This window comes from Pelodiscus sinensis, chromosome 3 (genome assembly GCF_052426305.1).
Source record: "Pelodiscus sinensis isolate ZL-2025 chromosome 3, ASM5242630v1, whole genome shotgun sequence".
Taxonomy (NCBI): Eukaryota; Metazoa; Chordata; order Testudines; family Trionychidae; genus Pelodiscus; species Pelodiscus sinensis.
Genome location: NC_143054.1, coordinates 20,938,161 through 20,963,110, shown reverse-complemented (window position 1 = coordinate 20,963,110; position 24,950 = coordinate 20,938,161). Strand labels below are relative to the sequence as shown.

At 42.4% G+C, this 24,950-nt stretch overlaps 1 protein-coding gene across 1 annotated transcript in view; it reads right to left on the bottom strand.

Annotated features, from left to right (window-relative positions):
* WDR35 (WD repeat domain 35) overlaps positions 1-24,950 on the bottom strand; it is an 82,398-nt gene that overhangs the window by 11,047 nt on the left and 46,401 nt on the right. Inside the window, exons 12-20 of the mRNA XM_006137577.5 lie at positions 23,526-23,670; positions 17,880-17,949; positions 15,359-15,412; positions 12,902-13,011; positions 10,342-10,552; positions 7,502-7,582; positions 6,861-6,997; positions 1,772-1,975; positions 295-441 (exon numbers count right to left, since the gene is read on the bottom strand). Of these exons, the coding sequence (XP_006137639.1) occupies positions 295-441; positions 1,772-1,975; positions 6,861-6,997; positions 7,502-7,582; positions 10,342-10,552; positions 12,902-13,011; positions 15,359-15,412; positions 17,880-17,949; positions 23,526-23,670 (1,159 nt within the window). The remainder of the gene's footprint in view (positions 1-294; positions 442-1,771; positions 1,976-6,860; positions 6,998-7,501; positions 7,583-10,341; positions 10,553-12,901; positions 13,012-15,358; positions 15,413-17,879; positions 17,950-23,525; positions 23,671-24,950) is intronic.

The window sequence follows — 24,950 nt, the reverse complement described above, 5'->3', positions numbered from 1 at the left end:
TAGTGATTGGAATCCTGGGAGAGCTGGAATTATTACTTCTCAATTCTCTCCACTACGAATAACTGTTCTCTGTGGAGTTTCAAAGCAGCAAGTAGTGGCTGGACACATTCCATTTGAAACTTACTAACTCTTCAAAGTGACAGGGCTGGATCATGCCTGTTCATTCCACATTTACACACTCTACACTCCAGCTCCTGAATACACCTACCATGCTTTAGTGCTGGGCTTTATAAACAGAGTCTTAAATACAAAACAGCTACAACCACCTCATTATTTCCTGCTATTAACACATACCATTTTTGTCTGTCTGCAAAATAGTCTCCAATAGCATTATGTGCTTGTTCAAGAAGGGTGTCATCTGCATCGCCTGAGCCTGTTTTCAATAGCTGCAATACTCGAAACCAGTCTCCTAGTTTTATCCGTAGACCAATAGCTAGATCTCTGAAAATATTAGAAAATATTAGAAAACAAGGAAAATAAAAAGCTGCAGAAATTGACATAAGTGTTAGAAGTACTACTTCTGCAGGTGAAAAGAGAGAAGAAATGAAAGACTTACAGCCTGAAGACTTAAAGTGGCATAAAACAAAGACAAACTACCCTGATTAGTTATCATGCTTCAAACAGTTAAATAAATAAGAATATCTGTTTTAAAAGAATTTTCAAAAGTATATTTGAAAAAGAGAATTATTTACTTTGGGCTACATTTTGATTGTTTTTATGCAGCTTTCACAGTCATGGGGAAGGGAATAAAAGACTGCCCAGAACTCTAGCCCCTAGGTAGTGGCTGATACTGAAATGTTTTTCCCCTGAAGCAGTCAGGAAATAAGCAGAATCCTGGCTGTCCACTACTCCCACTGAGTAGTTCCACTGTACAGCCATGAGGAAGGGTATATGTTGTATCCCTTAAAGGGATCTCTCAGACTGTGCAACCAGAATGCCTCCTAGGGCTCTCTGCCTCACTGATACAGAATGCCTTCTATTCTATTGGGTAAAAAAGTTATTTTCTTTATTAGCTTTATATTCTTACCTTCAATTTTATTGAGTGTTTCCTTGTTCTTCTATCATGAGAAAAGCTAATGGAAGCTTTGACTGACATACCTAATAATATTTGTTCTTTTTGATACCTCTTTCATGGCTCTGTTTATCTACTCGTGAAGTCCCACCCAATGTATGGCAGCCTTTTCTTGCCTCCACTCATTTGTCCTCCGTCTTTGGATCCCTATTTCAGCTAACCCTTCTTGGAATGGTATGACCAGAACTAAACAGAATTCCAGCTCAATGTGTGCTCCTAGTTTATAATGTTTTCAATATTTTATTTTCTACTTCCTAAAAAATTGTAAGTAAAAAACACAAACCCTTGAGCAGAAGTTTTCATTAAGCTGTCCAAATGTCATCCATTGTGTTTTCCCATGTGATTACTGCTAATTTAGCAACCCAGCAATGTGCATGTGTAATTCAAAGAATGCAAGATTTGGCTAACAGTTTAAACTATTTCTTTTTTTTTTTTTTTGGAATCTTACCTGAGCCATTCAGACTCACATTCCAAAAGGTCTATGAAGATTGCTATGGAGATCAATTAGTAAAGAGAGTGGAAGTAAGACTCTTTGGAATGCATTAGCGGTAATTAACCTAAATAATAAAGGGATTTGTAATCTACCAGTACAGCAGTTTTTTCTATGTAAGTAAATTTGTTCTTTTTCTCAGAACTTGAAAAAGCCCTCACTGCTTAAACATTCCCACTTTTGTTGCTGGAGTTACTCTATGTAATTACCTTCGGTCCATATCCAAATACATTCTTTCAGCTTCTTCAAAGCGGCCAAAGTAAGCTGCCACTTCAGCCTGCTTCATTGACTCGCTCTGCAGATTTCCTAGGCATTTCACAAATTTAATGCCTTGATAGTCTTTGCAGCGCACAAATGCTTGTTCAGCAGTTTGTAGGTCTAGCTTCTGAAGAGCAGCTTCAGCCAGGAGACGCCTGTGGGATCAGCACAGATAGTCACAGAGTTTAAGGAAAAAAGAGACCACTAGATTTAATTTGTTGTCCTGTATAAGACAGGCCACCAGTATCACCTAGCACTCACACACTAAATCCAGCAACCAAAATGAGTTCAAAACATACAACCCACAGGAAATTAGACATGTGTGTCACAGGCAAAGAACAGAGGTTATAGCTAGAAAAGCAGCCATACCAGGAAGTGATATTAGGAATCATTTAACTAGTCAAGTTAAAAGAGACACCTGAATGAGGGCTAATTCAGCACTCACTTCTAGAATCACTAACCTCAACGTGAGTGTATGCCATCAAATATCCAGTGGAGTGTCCAGTTCCACTGAGTGTACTGAAAGAAGCATGCATTCATTGGAACTTAATGGTACAAATAATTAAAAAAATTTGTAATGGCTTCCACTCATAGGTGCTGGAACTAGGGGTTCTGCGGATGCTGCTGCAACACTTGTTTTTAAGTGGTTTCCATGATATACAGGACTTACAGTTTGGTTCAATGGATCTCGGCACCCCCACTATACAAATCGTTCCAGTACCACTGCTTCCCCTTCTAGCTCACCTGGTCAAGACTAGGGATATTAAATTGCATTTAATCAACCAGTTGATGGAAATTTGATTTGTTGATTAGTAGATAAGCGGGAGAAACTGAGGAGCCGCGTGGGATCAGCTTTCAGTCCTGGGAGCTGATCCCACTGTGGCTCTGCCTTTTAAATGTATTAAGAACTGGCAGGCTCTTAATACATGTAAAAGGCCGAAGCACAGCTGGAAAAGGGGGGTGGTGGGGAGAACCAGGCGTGATCTGGGACAGCTGATTCCCGGCTCCTGTCTGGTCCCCCGCTATGCCTCTTCCTCCCCTGCCCCTGCGAAGATGGTGCTGGGGGGAACCAGCTTTTAAGACTCCACTGGCTCCTACTCCCCCCTTGCTGTCTCTGATAAAGGCAGCAAGAGAGGGGAAGCAACTAGTCGAGTCACTACTCCACTAGTCGGTTATATCCCTAGTCAAGACTGCTCTAGGTTAGTAAGGAATCAGGGACAGATTGTTTTGTGACTCTTCAGTAGAGCTAGGAAAAAAATTTCATACAAATAGTTATTAACCAAAAAAAAAATGCAGTTCCAGGTTGACCAAAACTATTCACTACTTTGTGCTGTGTTCAACAAATGGCAAAAGTCCTGCAATGAGGTTTAACAAGTAGTTCGAAATAGGGTTTTATTTCGAACGCCCGTTTCACTGCCGCGTGTAGACATGGGCAGTTATTCCAGGCTTGTAAATTTCAAAAATAGCGCCCGGCCGGGAAGATGCAAATCAAGCGTGGAATATTTAAATCCCAGGTTTGATTTGCAATTCCGAATGCCTACATTTGCAGCCCTAATCTGAAATAGGCTGCAAGTGTAGACATACCCCCATTTCAAAAGAGCTATTTCGAATTTGGCATTATTCCTCGTGGAATGAGATTTACCAAATTCGAAATAAGCGCTCCGCTATTTCGAATTAATTTTGAAATAGCGGCTTGGCTGTGTAGACACTAGTAAAGTTATTTCAGAATAATGTCTGTCATTTCGAAATAACTTTGCTGTGTAGACATACCCTAAGACAGACAGACAGACAGAGACAATCATGAGCGGGTCATTGTTTTGGTAATGCTAAACCCAAGTTTAGGTCCCTGCTCTATGGATAGTCGTCGGAGCAGGAACCTGAACTTGAGTCTCCTACACCACACTGTTATTCACAGTGGCAAATCATAGTTATTCATATGACAAGGAACAGTGATTGGGCCAGGGAAAGAAAATGAGAATGCCTCTACAGCCTGCTAGTTAGCAATCTCACCTGAGAGACGGGAAACCTAAGTTCAAGTCCCTCCTTCACATCAGGCTGAAGGGGGACTTGAACCTATGCATCCAAGATGAATGACCCCAGATGAATGACCCAATTGCTGGCTTAATACCAATAAGAGAGACATTACTACTGTCTCAGGTTATTTTCAAACCCTTTCTTTTTGTCAAAACACCTGAAAAACTACATAAATTTTGGGAAGGGTGAGGAGAGGCCGGGGGGGTTGAAATGACACCAAAATGTCATTTGTATATTACCAAAACATTTTGGTTTCAAAATTTTTCATTTTGATAATATCATAGAATACTAGAACTGAAAGGGACTTCGAGAGATCATCAAATCCAGTCCCCTGCCAATGATGGAGATTCCACAACCTCCATAGGTAATTTATTCCAGTGTTTAATAACCCTGACAGGAAGTTTTTCCTAATGTGTAACCTAAAACTCCCTTGCTGCAATTTAAGCCCATTGCTTGTTGTCCTATCATCAGAGGTCAAGGAGAACAATTTTTCTTCCTCATCCTTATAACACCCTTTTAGGTACTTGAAAACTGCTATCATGTCCTCTCTCAGTCATCTCTTTTCTAAATTAAACGAACGTAGCTCTTTCAGTCTTCCTTCACAGGTCATGTCTTTTATATCTTGATCTTTTCTGTTGCTCTTCTCTGGACCCCCTCAAATTTTTCCACATCTTTCTTGAAATGAGGTGCCCAGAATTAGACAAAGTACTTCAATGAGGCCTAATCAACGCAGAGTAGAGTGGAATAATTACTTCTCGTGTCTTACTCACAATATTACTGTTAATGCATTGCAGAATCATATTTGCCTTTTTTGTATCAGTCTCATACTCTTGACACATATTTAGCTTGTTTCAGTTAATTTTTACAGACACTAGGACTTGTAGAAAATTGATAAGAGAAGCAAAGATATCCAAGGAAAATGCTAGAGCAGGCATCTCAAATTCCAGCCCATGGGCCATCCCTGTTCTGAGCAGCTGCAAAATCTGGCCTGAGAGTCTCAGTGGGCTAGGAGGGGAGGCTGTTTGTTCCCATCTCCCCAAGTCCTGGCCCTTCCCACCATCACCATGCCCTCTCCCCCACCATGGCATGCCAAAAGACATGGTCTCGGGGGATACTGATGAGGGGCCCTGGTGCAGGATGGCAGCAGTGGGCAGGCCCTTCCACACACCCATGGCAGATGGAGCCACAGGGAGGTAAAGTGTAGAGGAGCAAGAGCACTCCCCACACTGCCACATCCCAAGCTATTCTTTTCTGTGGATAAATAAAGGGTTTCTACCCCCAAAGTGGTCAATCTGGCATTTGAATGAGCTCTAAAATGTATTACAAACCCAAAACTAACTAGGTCTGGCTTAGCCTCTCAACATATTGAATGAGTCAATACAACTAGAGCACTAACTACATAGACCAGATATATCAAGCCTGATCATTACAAGGAGTTCTGAAATTCTTTCTGAGTTGTCCCTCATCTCCAAAATGCTATAAAAACTCCACAGCCCACTTGTGCCACAACAAATGTTTTTCTGCATATAAAAGCCAAGACAAGTATTGATTGGTAGCAAGCAGTGCTAGTGACTGAGGCCCCACACCACAGGGAGCCCTTTGAAGCTAACTTGCTCAGGCTTTAGCTTTAACCCAGGGGTGGGGGAGTGGGCTCAGGGTCCCAGGCTTCCATCCCATGCGGTGGGGCTCTGGATCTCTGCCATGGGTCCTAAGTCTAATCCCTCAAACATGTCTTGCACTTGTCACTGTTTGCCATCTCTAATAGAAGCATGGAACACCCTATTGTCATGAGTGTTGCAAACACAGAATGCATGTGCCTCCAGCAGCAGAAGAGAACATGATAATTCTGTAGATGACAGACTGCTGTGAGACATAGCAAAAGCCAATTCAAACTTGTTGAATTCTCAGAGCAGCTCACATGGCAGAGTCCCGCTTCTGGAACTTAGAGATGACCAATGAAAGGTAGAATTACATTGTACTGCAGGTTTGGGATGAAGAACAGATTTTCAGATATTCAAGATCATATTCTTGGATCTGTTGCTGAACCCACCTCAGCCCTCCAATAAGGGACATTAGAATGAATTGCACTGACAGTTGAAAAGCAAGTGGTGATTGCACTATGGAAGCTTGCAAGGTCAAATTGCTACCAGTGAGTGGGAAATCATTTTGGAGTTGGAAAATCCACCACAGGAACCTTTGTCATAAGTGTACAGGGTTGTTAATGGTAACCTACTATGCTGGCGTTGGCTCTGGTAATGTGTAGGACATTGTGGATGAATTTGCAGCAATGGAGTTTCTAAACTGTGGTATGTATATCCCTATTTTAAGCTTGCCACAGAGTATACCAATAGAAAGTGTTTTCCATTGTTATGCAAACACTGGTAGATTCTTGGGTCACTTCACCATATCAGTATGGGCTGGGGAGGGAAGATGGATGACACTCATATATTTAAGAATACAGAACTGTTCAGACTGCAAGCAGGGGCATTTTTTGCCAACTGGTGGATTACCATTGGTGATGCTGAAATGCCATTAGTGATCCTGGGAGGACCCAGCCTACCCCTTGCTCAAGCTTCCATAAAGAAGCTTGACACCTTGACATCACTAAAGAAACATTCAGCTACTGGCTCAGCAGGTGCAGAATGACAGTTCGGTGTGCTTTTGGTAGACTGAAAGGAAACCAATATTGTTTACTCAAAAAACTGGATTTCTGAGAAAAATATCCCAATGGTTATAGCTGCCTGTGGTGTCCTGCATAATATTTGAGGCAAAAGGTGGAAAAGTAGCCACAATAGTGGAGAGCAAAGATGGAGCAGTTGTCTGCTGAGTTTAATACAACAGACACAAGAGCTATTTAAAAAGCACAATATTGAGCTGTGTGTCAGAGAGGCCTATTCTGTCTTTTTATAATAAACTAGGGGACTTGTTTAAGAAGAAGCATATGAAAAGACAGGTTTATAATTCAATGGAAGCAGTAGAAGAATGGATTTTGAAAAGGGATTTTACCAAAGTCTAGGATGTGGATTATCTTCAATGAATTGGGAAGACTCCTCAATCCCGACCTCTTCAATCAATGCGCGACTGTCTCGTAGTGATCGGATCTCAAAGTTAATTATATATTCTTTGTTAGGATGCTCAGGGTTCTAAAAGACAGGAAAAAAAGACCAAATTTTACTCAATGCCTCTACCACTCCTTAGAAACTGCCTTTGTGCAAATCATGTAACGTAGAAACTAGGGATGTAAGTTAATCGGTTAACCAATAAGTTAACACATATTGGTTATCCCCACCAGTTAAACTCTCCTTTGGGCTGGGAGGGTTGGCAGCCCCATGCCTCCAGCAGCCCTGTGGGGCTGGGAGTGATAGCCCCAGCAGTCCCCTGGAGCCAGGAATCCTGGCAGCCCCATAGGCTGGGAGCTGTAGCAGCCCTGGAAATCCCATGGGGCTGGGAGCCACGGCAGCACTGGCAGTCTTGTGGAACTGGAAGTGGTGGCAGCCCTACAAGGCTGGGAGCCATGGCAGCCCCAGAACAGTTACCCGTGTAACTGATAACTGATTTTTATCAGTTACAATATTTATATTCTTTTCATTTTTCACATCCCTATTAGACACTAGATTTTTCTACAATAAAAATTTAATCACACTTACTTTTAATATTTCATCCAACAGAACAGATTTAATTTCTAAATCTTCAAAGTTGCAAATATATCCAGAAGTCTGAATGGGTTCCTTAAAATAAATAAGGTTAAAAGATAATAAACAACTTTACATAAATCTGATACAAGTTTCATATTTATTTGCAGTGTTGTTGTAGCTGTGTTTGTCAAAGTATATTAGAGAAAAAAAAGTGAGTGATCTCTTTCATAGGACCAACTTCTGTTGATGAAAAAGACAAGATTTCAAGCTTACAGAGAGCTCTTGAAATCTGTGAAATGTATGCAGGCGCTGTCTATTTTAGTACTACACCAGAAAAGTGTAGACTATGGCAACTCTTATTTCATTTTAGACTAGAGATGTAAAATCCCTTAGGTTAAACTGGCTAGCTGATTCAGTGGGATCCCAGGAGGGACTGCTCCAGCCCAGTTGGAGCTGCCCTCAGCCTGTAGAGCTACTGGCGTTTGCTCCCGCTCCATTCCCCCACATGTGGAGTGGCCAGCTTCTGCTCCCAGCACCTCCGCGTTTGCACATGTGGAATGGCTGGCTTCCAATCCTGCCACAAGCAGGGGCTGCTCCGAGGTACCAGTTAACGAGTACCTGGTAAGCCTCACCCAGTAAGACTGATGTTTACCATGAAACCAGTTAACTAGTTACTCATTCACATACCTATTTTAGACATTTGCTATGGAAACAAAAGGGTTCTCCCATTACTGAATTAAACCTTCTCCCGGAGAAGCAATAACTAGATCAATGGAAGAATTCTTCCCTTGATCTAGTGCTCTCTACACTGTTACTTAGCTTAGCTTAACTACATTACTCAGATGTATGGAGTTTTTGTACCCATCAGTGACACAGTGTAGACCAGCCCTACAGTATCACAGTTAAATTCAAGATGGATCAGATTGTTTAGTATAACAAGTTAACGTATTAAAAAAACTTCAAAAAATAACTAACAACTAATAGTTAACATGTTGTAAGGTACCACTCAAAGTGAAGTTAGCAGTTAATTTCCCTGCATTTGTAGTGTGTAAGAGCTAATCTACACAGAAAATTTACACCAGCATAACTATATCTCTCAAGGGTGTGAAAAATCAACACCCCTAAGAGTCACTGGTTGAGAAGCTGGATATGAGTCAACAGTGTGCCATGGCAGCCAAGAAGGCTAATGGCAAATTAGGGTGCATTAGGAGGAACACTGCCAGAGGATCTAGAGAAATGATTATTCCCTTTTATTTGGCACTAGTAAGGCCACATCTGGAATAGTGCGTCTAATTCTGGGCCCCTCACTACAGAAAGGCTGTGGTCCCATTGGAGAGGATCCAGCGGAGGGAAACCAAAATGATTAAGGGGGCTGGAGCACATGACCTACGAGGAGAGGCTGAGGGATTTGGGCTTATTTAGTCTGTCGAAGAGAAGAGTGAGGAGGGAATTTGATAGCAGCCTTCAACTTCCTGAAAGGAGGTTCCAAAGAGGATGGAGAGAGGCTGTTCACAGTAGTGATGGATGGCAGAACAAGGAGCAATGGTCTCAAGTTACAGTGGGGGAGGTCTAGTTTGGATATTAGGAAATACTATTTCACTAGGAGGGTGGTGAAGCACTGGAATGGGTTACCTAGGGAACTGGTAGAATTTCCATCCCTAGAGGCTTTTAAGTCTCAGCTTGACAAAGCCCTGGCTGGGATGATTTATTTGTGGTTGGTCCTGCTTTGGGCAGGGAGCTGGACTCTATGACCTCCTGAGGTCTCTTCCAGCCCTATGATTCTATGATATTGCTATGCTGACCAAACCCCCGGTGTGGACAGTGCTAGCTCACCAGAAGAATTCTTGCATTGACCTCAGGGAGATCGGATTTACTACAATGATGTAAGAACCCTTTGTGTCGCAATAATGTCTACGATAGAAAAGCTGTTCCTCGTATCTTTTCTAGAATACACACATCCTAACAAAATCCCTTGAAGGTGTTATGCAAGTTCTCTTTGAGGATGCATACTGAGACCAAAAACTAACAGTTTCACAAAACCATCACTCCATAACTGACTTCTCAGTCCTCTTCCTAAAAGGAAACCTTCACAATACTTTCAAAAAACGAGCTAGGGGGCTTACATTCATAACTTTGTTACACACTAAAAATCATAGACTTGGTAAAGACACTGGATTTATGGCTCATTACAACATTCTATAACCCACCTCCTTTATTTTAGTGGCATTCGAGTACCTTACCAAACCTGAAGAGCTCTGTGTAAGCTCAAAAACTTCTCCCTTCCACTAGGTCCAATAAATGATATCCACCTTGTCTCTCTCATAGGTTCATACATGTAAACAAACTTTCCTTGTTGCCAAATCAAATTTTAATGACATTTCTTATGAGAAACAGATGCATAGGACAATAATCTTGGCATTTGGATGTATGAACAATTAAAATCTGTTTATTATTTAGGATAAACATATATTTCTATACCTAGTAGATAAGGAAAAGTTCAGAGGTGGATTTAACCAACTCTCTATGTTTTACCATTAATTTTCAATAAAATCTTAGCCACGATATCTAAAATAATATCTATAGCACTATTTTGTAATCTCACACAAATAGAATATAAGTAAAAGCAGTTAAATCCTTTTTTATTTTTGTAACATAAATGAAATTTGGTAATTTATTTTTGTAGGCAGCACTTATACAATATAGCTAGCTGGTTTCTTGGGATTTCCAGATATAGACCAGATATGTATGTACTTGTCTAACTTTAACCATGTGAAAAGTCCTACTAGTCCCAGAATTTCAAATGTACAGTATGAAATACACTGTGATTCATTTTCATATCCTGATCATTTTACCTCAGGATCCAAGTTTCTGAAAACATACATTCTTGTTTTCTCCATCATAGCAAACAAGTCTGGATTATCTTTGGCCCATTTCATATCCCAGACATCTTTGCGCTCCAACTTCAACTGCTCGCCTACGACTTGCTGTCCTGTACTGTCTGTTACTCGCGTATCCAAGTCAAAGAATGTTAGAATTCCAGAAAGGTCTATGATAGCCAGGCGACTATCAGAAAATGGTGGCAGTGGGGAAAATGAAAAAGCTGATTAGTAGTATTCAAATCTAAACAACTACCATCTTTCTGCAAGAGACAGAATAAAATAGATGCTAAAGGCCTGATTCTGATTTCTCAGTAATTTTACATTAATGTAATTTCACTGATTTCAATGCAGTTATATATGAGTTATGCTGGTGTGAGAAAAGAGTAAGGCCATAGGGTAGAATGAATTAAATAAATACTTTAAATTCCAAATGGCACACATTCATCTACCCATGTAGGGCCTAATCCTACAAGGTGCTGAATACATTGAAATCCCATTCATGTGTATTGTGGGGTACTTAGTACTTTACAGGAGCTCAACAAATTGCAAAATCTGACCCTATACAGTTGACTTCATGATAACTATACCAATAAGATGCACTATTTATTATGCCCAAACCCAAATGTAACTCTTCAATGATAATTAATTTGTAAAGGTATTTTTAAAATGTCTTGTACTAAATTCCCTGCCACATCTTAAAACAAACGGTAAGTAGCAAATAAAATGAAAAATTCCATTGCAGTAATAAAGGATTACACACCTCTGCAAAACTGGGAAATTATCAAAATTATCAAAAACTATACTTCAAACTGTATTTTAAATAACTGCAGAGATTAATTAACTGGATTATTGTTCAATATATTACTTTGACAATGCTAAAGAATTTCCTCTATATAAAAATAAAGAGGTCCCACGTGTGATAAAGTTTCTCACTATGAAATTAAAACAACCAATTCTGAAAAGCAAAACTTACTTTTATAACTTTTGCACTTTTAACATAAGAATAAAATGAGAAAAATTACCGTCAATCATGTGCAAACAATTACAGTTAATCCTAGCAGGAACTATGTAATCAGTGGGAGAAGAGAGCCAATCATGGTATAAAAATAATATTAATGAACAATAACATTGTTAATAAAATTAAAACCAACATTTGGTATCTAAATAGCACCTTTATTCTATGTATCTTCAAGCGCTTTACAAAGCACATTTGCAGATGGGGAGAAGGAAGTACAGGCAGTCCCCGGGTTACGTACAAGATAGAGACTGTAGGTTTGTTCTTAAGTTGAATCTGTATGTAAGTCGGAACTGGCGTCCAGATTCAGCCGCTGCTGAAACTGACCGCCAGTTCTGACTTACATACAGATTCAACTTAAGAACCCCAAGTCAGCTGCTGCTGAAACTGATCAGCCGCTGATTCCAGGAAGCCCGTGGCAGAGCAACTGTGCCTCGGGCTTCCTGTAGTCAGCGCTGGTCAGTTTCAGCAACGGCTGACTTGGGGACGCCTGGGGCAGAGCAGCTGGGGTGCTGCTGGGGTGCTCCAGTAGCGCGGCTCCTTGGCGCAACTGGACCAACCCAGCAGCACCCCAGCTGCTCTGCCCCAGGCGTCCTGATTCAGCCGCTGTTGAAACTGACCAGCAGCGGCTGAATCAGGACGCCTGGGGCAGAGGGCTGGGGTGCTGCCGGGTTGGTCCAGTAGTGCCCAGAGCGGCGCTGCGGGACCAACTGGCAGCGCCCCAGCTGCTCTGCCCCAGGGTCCACAACAAAAGCCTGGTCTGCTGGGGGGGGGCACACTAGCTGCCCCCCTCCCCCAGCGGACCAGGGACACGGGGAGCAAAGCCGCAGCGGCGGGGTGCCTCGCCTCTGAGGCTTTGCTCTGGTGCGGGTCTCGCTTTGCTCCCGGTGCCCCTGGTCTGCTGGAGACGGTCCCCAGCAGACCAGGGGCACCGCGAGCAAACCCGCAGCCGTGGCGGGGTCCCGCGCTTCTGAGGCTTTGCTCTGGCAAAGCTTCAGAAGCGGGGGAACATGCCGCTGCTGCGGCTTTGCTCGCGGTGCCCCTGGTCTGCTGGGGACCGTCTCCAGCAGACCAGGGGCACCGTGAGCAAACCCGCCGGGGCTGCTGCTTTGCTCCCGATGCCCCTGGTCTGCTGGAGACGGTCCCCAGCAGACCAGGGGCATCGGGAGCAGCTTTTCTCGCCCGGAGGTCAAGGTGGCTGACCGCTGCCTGTGAGCTCCGGGGCGAGAAAGCCCCGTTCGTAAGTGCGGATCCGACATAAGTTGGATCCGCGTAAGTCGGGGACTGCCTGTATAGCAAAATTAAAGAGTCACACAAGGTAAAACTGGAAGCCACTGTAAGCAAGTACTAGAAGCCAGGTTTTGACTCCCAGTCTAGTATCCTATCACTGGACTTTACCACCTCCTAGATTAAATAATATATTTTAAAACCATGAAACAACTCCCAAGGAAACCATTCCAATCTATTAGAAAATTATCTCAAAATTAAGTAACTGTTAGAACCAAATTTGAGTCTTACCTGGAGGTGCAATTCAAAGACATTTGATAGGCTCTACAGTTCAGGATATACTTCTGAACTAATCCAACATTAGGAAGACTATATCTCTGAATGGTGCCAGATTCACGCCCCTAGAAAAAGGAACTTTTTGAATATTGAAACAGTCCATATAACTTGCCTAATATTGTTGAACAAATCTTTCAATGATGTCCTAAGAATAAGATTTCATGGATGAAGAACAAACTCGAAGGAACACAGAAGGGGAACACCACCACAACATTAAACAAATCTCTGAATTCTGCTATATATAATGTTGCTCCAATCACTCCAAAAAATAAATTGGTCAAAATTATCTTCCTCATCCAATCAGACCACATCATTACCTCCTTTGAATTGCTCCATGGGTTTTCTCTTGCTCACAATATATAGTTTAATTTCTCATCCTCATCTTCAAGCTACCACACATTCTTGACATAAATCTCGGATCTTTTATCTCGTACATTTCCCCTTATTTTTTATCAATACCACCAACCTCAATGTCCTTTTCACTTTCTTCTCCCACCCCAGCCTTCATGACTTATTAATACATTGAAGAAACCCAACTTCTTGACTCCCACACTTTCCTCATTCAAATCCCTACGAAGGGCCCAGTTCTTTTGTGAGGCCAATAAAGAGAAATAATTCAAAAGAATCAGATTCAGAATATGGAAAATTATGTAGAATAATCGAATTGCAAATGCCTCAATTTTCAATCCTCTGGACACAGTGCCACACAGATTCTGGTGCTGTGAGACAATCACAGACTGGTGGGATTGCATTGTGGTGCAGAAAGGAGACTATCAACTGTAGCTGCAAAACTTTTGCATACATGAGGCCACTTTCATGGAGCTTTGCAAATTGCTTTCCCCCTCACTGAAGTGCAATACCAGAATGAGACTCACTCTCTCAGTGAAGAAGCGAGTGGTAATAGCCCTGTGGAAGCTTACAGTACCATACAGCTAGTGGTCAATTAGGAAATAATTTGAGTGGGGAAATCTAAAAGGCCACTGTTGTGATCCAAGTAGCCAAGACAATCAATACCTTTCAGCGATGGAGGATAGTGACCAGGGCTGGCCCGAGCCATTCGTATGCCCCGAGCCCCGAGAGCACGGCGCCTCCCCCAGGAGTGCAATACATGTGCGGCCCCGCCCCTGGGAGCGTGGCATCCCCTGCCCCCCCGTGCATGCACGGACCCTGCCCCTGGGAGCTCGGAGCCTGTGTGGCGCTCCCCAGGGCACATGGAGCCATCCCCGCCCAGCCCAGGAGCCCCGCACGGCGCCCCCTACAATGGGGCGCCTCGGGCGGTAGTCCGGTTGGCCCGTACCTTGGGCCGGCTCTGGTAGTGACTCTGGAAATATGGAGGACATAGTAAAGGGCTTTGCTGAGCTGGAATGAGGTGATAGACAAAACACACATCCCCATCTTGGCATGTGACCACCTTGCAAAGGAGTACATAAATTGCAAGGGGTACTTCTAGATGCTGCTGCAGGGGCAGGTGGATCACAAGGGCCATTTTACTCATATCAACATGGTCAGGAAAGGTACATGACACACACACACACCTTTAGGAACTCCTGCCTGTTCCGCAAGCTATAATCTGGAACTTTTTCTCCAACCAGAAAATATGATCGGAGATGCTGAAATGCCAATAGTGATCCTTAGAGGCCCAGCTGACCCCTTGCACCTGTGGCCCGTGAAGCAATACATGGGCAACCTGGACTGCAACAAGGTCAACTACAGACTGAGCAAGTGCAGAATGGGGATAGCTTTGGGACGTTTAAAGGGAAGGTTCCACAGTCTGCTAACTAGGTTAGACCTCAGCAAAAGCAACATTCCCATGGTGGAGACAGCCTGCTATATGCTTCACAATATTTGTCAGAGCAAGGGTGACATGTATCTGTCTGGGTGGAATGCTGAGGCACAGCACCTAGTCAAGCATTTTGAGCAGCCAGACACCAGGTCCACAAGCACAGCAAAGCGAGGGGCAACACTAATCAGAGATGCTTTGAAAGACAGTTTTATGAATAGCCAGTTTTGAGAGTTATGCATGTTACTTTCAACGAAGTACCCCTGCATTGAGTGTTCTTGCCTGTAATCTCCCACCCCTTCAATACAAGCAAAAAAGAGACTGTTGTTCACAAATCATGCATTTTTATTAAGAAAACATAGATCAGTGACAGAAGTCCAGGGCACTTTTCATTTCTGATTCACAAGCCAAGTTTACAAAATTGTAGCTAAACTTACTGTCTTTCCTCATATATGTAATCTCAATAAAAATCAATAGTACTACAGCATTCACGTGAGTAGAATTGACCAACAACTCAGTTCAGTTCAGAAAAAAAAAACTTTCAGATGTTTGAATACTTATTCAAACCTTTGTGGAAGTTTCTTCCAACTTGTGACTTTCCAAGGTCAGCTTATTTAAACTATGCCACTTACCACTATTAGTGTCTTATCAGATGCGGTTATTGCACAAATTGGATCTCTTGTCCCCTGAAAGCATATAAATGTCACCGGAACAACCGTTTTAATTCTTCTCAGTAAAAACTGATTGTCAAAGAACAGCAGCAGAGCAACAATATAATTAATTGCAAACTAGCAAATAAAAAGTTGGGAAAAGACTTGGGTTTTTCCCACTGAGAAAAGGCAAAATGCATCAGAGATACACCCTAGAAAGGGCTTGATACAGATCAAGGATTTAAACTTATTTCAAACTAGCAGGAAGATTTTTAGTTTGCCTAGAATTAATTTACTGACTTCATGAAAGACTGTTCTTACTCCAAATAATCCTTACATTGTATAATAATAACCACCACCACCACCTATGGCAGAGGTTCACATATGATCAGTCTTACTTGAAAGATTTACACAGAAATCTAGGAGGTAATACAGGTGGAAATAGCATTATCTCCCTGTGATACTGTCAATTTCCTGAAAAATCCTGAATGAACTTTACTGAATTAAGTTAAACATCTTTGAAGTTCAGCGTATTAAAATACAAACATTTATGTGCTATTTTGAGACTATATAGGACTTCTTTAGCAGGAAGACAGGATTAATGTAATCTCTGGAACAAAACTCTTGATCAAAGACCTTTGAATGGTATAAAGTGTGAACAAAACAAATTATGAGCATGCTTGTTCTAAGCTGAAACTATAATTAATTTTTGACTGCTAAGGAATCACACTGGGTGGGGGATGGAAGAACTGCATTCCAACAGAACTATGTTAGGGTTCAGGTTAATTCTGGTAAGATTTTTTAGCATGCATATTGGTTCTTTTACTGTTTTCTTTGCTTTTTTCCCTAAAATTGGCTAGCAGAGGAAGTGCTTATATCTGTTGTAATTGGCTAGCAGAGGAAGTGCTTATATCTGTTCCCTTATATTTTGGTATGTGTCAACTGGATACACTTATGTTCATCAATGCTTTCTACTCAGCACACTATGGCAGAGAGGCCCTTCATGTACTGCATTCATTTACTAAATAAAACTATTTTCAAAATTCAGGTTCTCCAGTCTGTTAACCACCGCTGAAGAGAAATCAAGTTGGAAACCTTGGGCAATCTATCTGTGCTGGGAAATACACAGTGAAGGCAGGGAACTGTACGCCCTGGAAATACCCCAGTCAGAGGGAAGAGAGCCATGTTTTTCCACCCAGAAAGGCAATGAATGGAGAGCTGGGAGTTGAGAGTAGGTGCCCTTGCTGGGCCACAAAGGAGACATACAGGTGCAGCTGCACTGAATTGAGACAGTCCCCCTGCTACTGAATAATTGAAAGAAGACCAAACAAGTGGCAGTAAGATTCCCTTCCCCTATATTTTGGTATGTGACAACTGGATACACTTATGTTCATCAATGCTTTCTATTCAGCACGCTATGGCAGAGAGGCCCTTCATGTACCGCATTCATTTACTAAATAAAACTATTTTTAAAATTCAGGTTCTCCAGTCTACTTAAATTCTCATTAGAGGCTGAACAGTACATGATATCTCAATGAAGAGAACACATTACCATTTATGAAATCTGGTGATTTTGTTGTATGGGAAAATAGCAGTATTTCTCTGTTTACTTGTAAGTCAATAAATAATATTTCTTTTATTTAAAACAGAACTAACTACTTTCAATTAAAATATTTAAAAATGTATGTTGCTTTGCTTTAATATGACAAATTTCAGCTATTTTATTTGTTCACATCAATTCAAAATTTCATTTGTATTTTATTTATGTCCTACTATGTAATTTCACTTGTCTTTTTTAATAACTTCTTTTCTCTGTAGTCTGTGAAGCCCCAGGTGAACTGCTCTGACAGAGATCAACAGTAGGAAATTGAAGCCTGCTTACTATAAATCCACAAGAAAGCAATTCAGAGGGGTTACCAAGCAGCCATGGATCTGGGAAAGAATGATCAAGCATCATTTGTAAACAATGCTGCTTATTATGATCCTGCATTTTGGGAAATGAAGTAGTAATAATTGCTCCCAAATTTACCAAACAAATATGATGGCACAGCCCTGATTTGAATAGCCTACAACTGTAGTTTTAGATATGATGAAATGAGTAAGGGTAATAAGAAGTGAAGAGGAGAAAACAGAGATGATGAAGAACACAAGCATTGTACAAAGATCTCAAGTTTATTCAGCATCAGCATGTGTACATCTTGACAGCACAGTTAAAAGGGCAGCTGGCAATTTTTTAAATTACTGATGTCTCTTGGGCATTGTGTTTATTTTCTCTCTCTCTCTAGAACAGGAACCATACCTTTTCTATGTTCTCTAAAATTCATGGTACTGTTAAAATGTGTGATGATGATAAGCAGTAGGAAGAGAGGAACAACACATGTACAAGCCAGTTTAAACAAAATGAGCACACACATTTTAAAATGTATTAATCTGAACAGAGCAATGCTAACAATTATTAAGTATACAATGATAGTATAATATACTGGCTAAGAGGATCACTTACTTGAATGGTCTTGCTGTAATCAAGCACTCCATCGATAGCTCCAGAAGGGGTATCATCAATGTGAAAAATCCTGTACAAAGGAGTAGGGTTTCAAAGAAGAGATCAGTTTGAATAGCTGAAATTTTGAAAAAAACTGCATAAATCTAGGCAAACGAAGGCTACTCACCTTGTGCAGTAACTGAAGTTCTTCGAGATGATGTCCCCGTGGATGTTCCACGCTTGGTGATTAACAAGCAGTTTTGCCCCTTGGTGGCTGGGGCTTCGGAATGTTACGATAAGCAGAAGAAAGTACTGCTGAGCCCACTGCGGTGTTTCCCGCATAGGGAAGTGCATAGTGCTTAGCAAAAGTAAGTTGCAATGCCCAAGTGGCTTCTTTGCAAATGTCCATTAGTGGCATGTTACATAGGTATGTTGTGGAAGCGGATACAGCCCTGATGGAATGAGCTGTCAAGCGTAATGGTGGCTGTAGGCCCTTGAGTGCATAAGCAGTTTTTATGCAGTCTGTAATCCATTTCAACAACCTCTGCTTCGATATGGGGTGTTCCTTCACTCAATCAGCAAAAGCAAGGAATAGGCAAGGTGACTGTTTGAAGGGTCTGGGTCTTTCTAAATAAAAGGACAATGCATGCCGAACATCAAGGGTGTGCATGGCAGACTCAAAGGAGTTGGTGTGAGGATTTGGAAAGAACACAGGTAGGTTTACCATTTCATTTATATAAACTGATGATGGAACCTTCAGTAGGTATTTTGGATGTGTACAAAGGGCAACCCTATCGCTGTGGAATACTGTGAAGGGTGGTTCAGCCATGAGAGCTACTATGTCACCCACGTGGCAGGCTAATGTGACGGCAACCAGAAACGCAACCTTCATGGAAAGGTGCGAAAGGGAGCATGAGGCGAGGGGGCTTGAAGGGCAGCCTGGTCAAGGCTCACAGCACTAGCCCTAGATCCCAGGTAGGTACCGGTTGTATAATGTTGGGATGTGAAAGATGCAATCCTTTAAGAAACCTCTTGGTAACAGGGTGAATAAACATGGAATGGCCATCAATTTTGCAATGGAAGGCCATTATGGCTGCTAGGTGTACTTTAATGTGCTAAAGGAGCTAAAGGAGAGCAATGATTGTTTTAAGGTGAGCAAACAGTCGAGGATAAAGGAGAGGGTGTCAAGGATGCCTCTCAATGTGCACCATGTGAGAATCACTTCCATTTGTAAGTGTAAGAGGTACGGGTGGAGTCCTTATGACTATGGATGAGGATTGCTTGCATCTGTTCTGGAAAGGTTCATTCTCCCTGGGAGAGCTACGGAGGAGCCATGCTGTTAGATGTAGCTTGCGTAGATCCAACAGAACCTGCTGCTGGTTAAGATAGGATGGGTAACGTGGCAGTTGGTATGGTTGGTAGCGGTATTGTCTCCGCCTGTTGGTAGATGTATGTATCCCCAACATGCGGAGAGTGGCATGGGAGTCCTTCACTGTGTTGAGGACTTAATTTGTTTTGGCCACAAACAGTTTTTCACAGTCAAAAGGCAGGTCTTTCACAGTGGACTGGATTTCACATGGGAGAGTAGCCAGGAAAACCAAGAGGCTCCGCACATGACAATGCCAGTAGCCGTGATTCTAGCGGAATCCAGTGTTGCCTAGAGGGCAACTCTAGAAATGGTGTGTCCCTCCAAAAGTAAAGCGGAAAATTGAGGTATTTTTGCCTCATGGATATCATTGACGAACTCCATGAGTTTGGAGTAACAGAGAAAGTCGTATTTCACTAATAAAGCGGAATAGTTTGAGATTCTGAACTGTAAAGTTGCAGAAGTATAAGTTTTATGCCCAAACAGATCGAGCCTCTTTGTGTCCTTATTCAGTAGAGTACTGCGGAAGCAATGTTATTTTGCCCAATGTTGTTTTGTGGCTTCCACCACTAGCGAGTTCAGTGTGGGATGAGTGAAGAGGAATTGTGAGGTATTGGTGAGCATGTAATATTTTTTGTCTGCATGCTTGCACAAGGGTGGAATTGATGCAGGTGTTTGCCAAATTGTGTTGGCCGGGTCTAAAATGGTGGGATTGATGGGGAGGGCAATTTTGTAGGATGGAGCAGCTCATCAGTATATCAGTAAGCTCATGCTGGGGTTGTGCCACCTCCTACGTGGCAATTTTGAGCTCATCCACAACTCTCTTAAAAAGATCATTAAAGTGCTGGACGTCATACGTGGGTGGCGGTGGCATGATCGCTTCATCCGGTGATGAAGAGGAGTTGGTGAGAGGTGACAAATCAAGGGGTGACTCCTCCGTTGCTTGGGCGCCTCTGATTGTTGCATCGATGTGGATGTTTGAGGTGTAAGAGAGGCATTGTGTTTATAAGGGCTTGCATTGCATGCTGTAGTGACTTCTGTATGAGCCCCAAGAACTCCAATAAGGCCACTGTGTCGGATACGGTACTGGAGGAGGCATCCAGTGGTGTCCATACCAAGGACGAATCACTCTTGAATCATATTTGGGCTTGTAATATTTCATCAGAGGGCTGCAGTGCAGAGAGGAGGCGGCCTGTACCTCCTCTTCATCGTAGCTAGAGAATTGTGACTGCACCGGAGATAAAGCCCATGATGTCATCAATACTGGCAAAGCATTGGCGCTGAAGAGTGGTGATTGAGGGGCAGATGTGATTGCCAAGTCAGCACTTCGCATGTACAGCAACGGTACCACGAGTATCAGTGCTGGGGTTTGTAATGTGGGTCTGTACGGTGCAGATGCAGTGTTCAGCATAGATGGCAGAGATCACAAGTATGTTGACAGTACCGAATATATGAGCGGTGCCGATGGTGCCAACGAACGAGAAGGTACCGTCAGTGCAGTGGAAACCATCAGTGCCATAGAGCCTGGAACCGTTAATGGAACTGGTACCGTAATTTTCGGTACTGATGAAGTTGGTGGGGCCTGAGCTGGTACCGATGTGGATGACAGTACCAAGGTCTGTGCCGGAATGGTCTTAGGGTGATGCTTGAGCCGTTTTCTGTCGGTGCTGCCGGTGTGCGACAGTTCCTGGACACCTGAGATGCCCGGCGCGTAGTAAGTGAAGACACGAGGCCTCTGCACTGATGGTTTGGGCGGAGACCGTTTTCTCAAGGAGGACTGGTGATTGGGCACAGAGGAACTCCTCTTTTTGGGTGCCTTCTTGCCCTGAGATGAGCCTGGGGGTGAACGTACCTCCCTAGGCTGTCTTCCCAGATCCGAAGCCAGGTGGTCCTTCTTTTCCATAAGGATGAGTTTGAGGCGAAGATCCCTGTCCCTGCAAGTTCTGGCCTTAAGTTTGGTGCAGTAAGGACAATCTTGAGAGGTATAGTGTTCTTCTAGATATCTGACACATTGCGAATGTCCATCTTAGATAGGTACTGCATCTCTACAGGAGGCACAGCGTTTGAAACCTAGAGAGCCGAGCATGACGAACATTTTTTTTTTTTGGTAACTAGTGTAACTATCAAAACTGTTAACAACACTAACTAAAACTGAGAAATAATAGCTAATGAACGATGAAAGGCATGAACAAGGCAGAGAACTGTAGAACTCCGACTCAGGCTGAGGGAGGTTGAGAAGGAACTGGAGAGTGCGGGCCACGCATGCATGGTGCCAACTAGCATGGTGCGCGCCGGTTGGTGCCGTGCATGCACGGCCCGGCAGGGACTGCTGCAAAATCTCCGATCTAGGCACTGGGGATGGCACCAAGACCAAGCGTTGAGCATCCATGGGGACTTCTCAAAGAAGAAAGATTAAAAGTAAGTCAGTTTTTAAGCTCTGGCAGTGTCCCTGTAAAAGAGACATGGTAGGTACAGTAATGTTTTTTAATTCCCTTAAGTCGATTCAAAGAAGAGTTAATATTATTGCTATACACACAATACTATAGATTAACATGAAAATGTGGAAATAGAGAAGCTGGAGGATTTGAAGGATGCTATGAAGCCAATGCTAGTATCTGTGTGGAAGGATGGAAAGCAGTGGGTGGGGTGGAGAAATCACAGCAAGGTTTGGAATCTGAGAGACAGGAGGAATAGTGACATTATTGCCAATGATGGAGAAGTAGTAGAAGGAAACATTCTGGAAGAAAGATGAGGAGAATAGCTTTTGACATGCTGAGTTTGAGATAAAGATTTAAAGGGATAACTGGTTAACCAGTTACCCAGTAAGCATTGCCTTGCCTGCCTGCTTACCAGGGTTACCAGTTAACCAGCACCCAGAGCAGCTCATTGCTTGTGGCCCCTGCCTGGCCTGGCTGGGACAGCCCCCCAACCTGGTTAAGCCAGAGCAGCCCCCACCTGCAGGGTAGTGGGCCCTGCCCGGCTTCAGCATACCAGGGTGAGGCAGACCCTGCCCAACCCAGATGGATTAGCCCCAGACTGTGCCACGGCCCTGCCCAACCCAACCGGGCCTACCACCTGCAGCATGATGCAGTGAGCCAATTAAACATATAGTTGAACTGGTTAACATTTAAACAAGATTTTAATGCCTACTTTGAGATGGCAGCATGCCATACAGGAGATAAGGTGAAAGACAGTTTGAGGTGTGAATTTGTTTATAATGATACAGGTCAGAAAAAGGGTAACACATAACGGTTGATAGTAGGGGAGACATAATTTAAAGGCCCTGGGGTGGCCTCCTCTGGATCTAAAGAAGCGTTTTCAAACAGTAGGGTATGCCCCACTACAGGGGCATAGAGGAATATTCAGGGGGGCAGGGAATAGCAATGCCAAACATTTTGGCCAGGGGCTGCCAGGTGGCTGAGGCTAGCCCAAAGAGGGAGTACCACTTTTGCCCCAACTCACCTTTGAAGCCATTATTAAATGGAAAGCAGGGCAGGCCCTGCTACAGTATGAAGGGAACAATATTCCCTTAGGCAAAGCTCCTGGTATAGGAGTGGGAGAGCAACCTCTGTCCTGGAAACAGACCCAGGGCAGTTGTGCCGAAGTGGCCTGCAAAGCAGGCACCAGGAAATGCTGGGATTCCAGCAGCAAGGAAAGAGAAACAGCTCCATGTAGCAGGGCTAGGGGGAGATGCTCAGCCCACAGCAAGTCATCCCAATCCTTCTTCCCTCCCCGAGCTGCACAGACCCACAATGAATGTTGATGTCAGGGGAAACTGCTGCCTCTTGCTGCTGGGTGTCCCAAGGCCCTGCCCACCCTCATTGCTTTGTAGGGCAGAATTTGCAAGGAACATTTAGTAGTTGGCAGAAAGTCAGGGGAGGAGAGGACATGCCATGTGACTGCCCACCATGCATTGCCTCTGGGCAAGGGGTGGATGTGGATACCATCAACATGGAAATAGTTATGGAGTGGATAAACTTGCCTAGAGATAGTGGGTGCAAAGGAAAAAAAAAAAAGAGGCTAAAAACCATCTTCTCCCATTCTCAAAACTCTAACATGCCATTGAACAGGAGGTCAAAGAGACAGGAGTATACTGTGAAAATGCTCTAACCAAAAGCAGTTTTATATAACAATTACACATTTGTTTTAAAACTATTCTTATTCATCTCCTTAAATAGGCTTCGGAGCCAGCAAACTGAAGACATAAAATTAAAAGAAAAAATAGGAGTGGATATTTCTAGGAAGTCTCTCAACAGTTATGTTGTGCTAAAGCAAGAAAAAACTTAAAAAGGGAGACAAACCTCTCTCTGCCTTCTTTTCTAGTCCGTGCTACCTGATTAATTTCCATTGCTGTGAGCCGCTTGGCAACACGGTATTGCCAAATATAAAATGCTTCTTTTGAAGCTGCTATCACATGGGTTTTGGTCATTGTAACAAATAACGGTCCTGTAATGAATAAAATTAGAATGGCAAATTAAGATATAAACCAAATTCATCATACAGAAACTAGCGAAACTTTGCTTAAGTGGACAGACTTGCATCTCTTTAGTCCCATAGAAAAAAATAGCAAAATAATGTACTTTGTTCATTACCAACTTACTTCACTGTAACTGTCCATACATAGGCAAAACTGTGTGTTTTCAATCATGTTAACTCAATCAAGCTAGCTTAAACCACCTGAATCTCCCCTACTCTTAATATCTGTGCATACATAGTTTAATACATTTCATATCTTTTAAGCAGGTGGTATTTATAGCAACTTAAGCTACTAGATACCAACTCAAACAATGTAAGGTCTTGTACTCGTAGATGCTCAGGAAAGCTAATCCAAAATTAACTTTTAAAGTGAATGAGGTAAACCTCATTAAACTCCTGTGTGGACACGCTTCCTGGAAATGTAAATGTCCTTAATTCAATTTAAGAAAATATTTGAAGTGGTAAATAGCATGGCCCAAAGAAATAAAGCACTGTGATGCTTCCTTAATACTGTTTTCTAAAAACTTTAAAACAGGCAGGTAATTCCAAAGTTATTACTAATATCCCCATAATCATATTTCCACAGAGCAAAATAATATAATAACTGACTATTACAATAATATAATATTACAGTATTCACTGAGGAAAATAAATGTACATGGATCAATGTGTGATTTTCTGTATGCATCTATTGAATTTTAGAATGAAGTTGTAAAGCGTAGTTAAAAGAATATGCAGAAAAGAAACTGGGCAATTAAATGACTCAGGCCTTAAAATATGCAGATAGAGTAATGTGTTGCCAAATGAGAAATCAAATTCAAGAAATTCAATATCTTAGGCTAGAAACAAAAGGTTCACTCACACAGGTTACATAGTAAGAACTCGAAATCCAAATCTTTTGCAATAAATCGTTCTAAAATCTTTCACGCTTGGCAATAACTCCATAAGGAGCTACAAGCCTTTCACAATAAGAAGTCCTTACTCTTGCACCCCCCACACTGCCAGCCCCCTGGCCTGAAGAACCTGAGCAATACTGGGTAAGTCTTCCAGTGTATTATAAAAGAACAATCTGAAGAAATCCAAGGCATAAAGTGGGAATATGAAACAACGAACAAAAGAACCAACACTTTCATACGCACTAAGTACCAGAAAATAATTTGAGAATAATCTTAACTGAAATAAAGCTATTGAATTATAAATAATTTTTAAATGAACAAATTCCTTGCTTACAATCCCTAATACCTGAGATG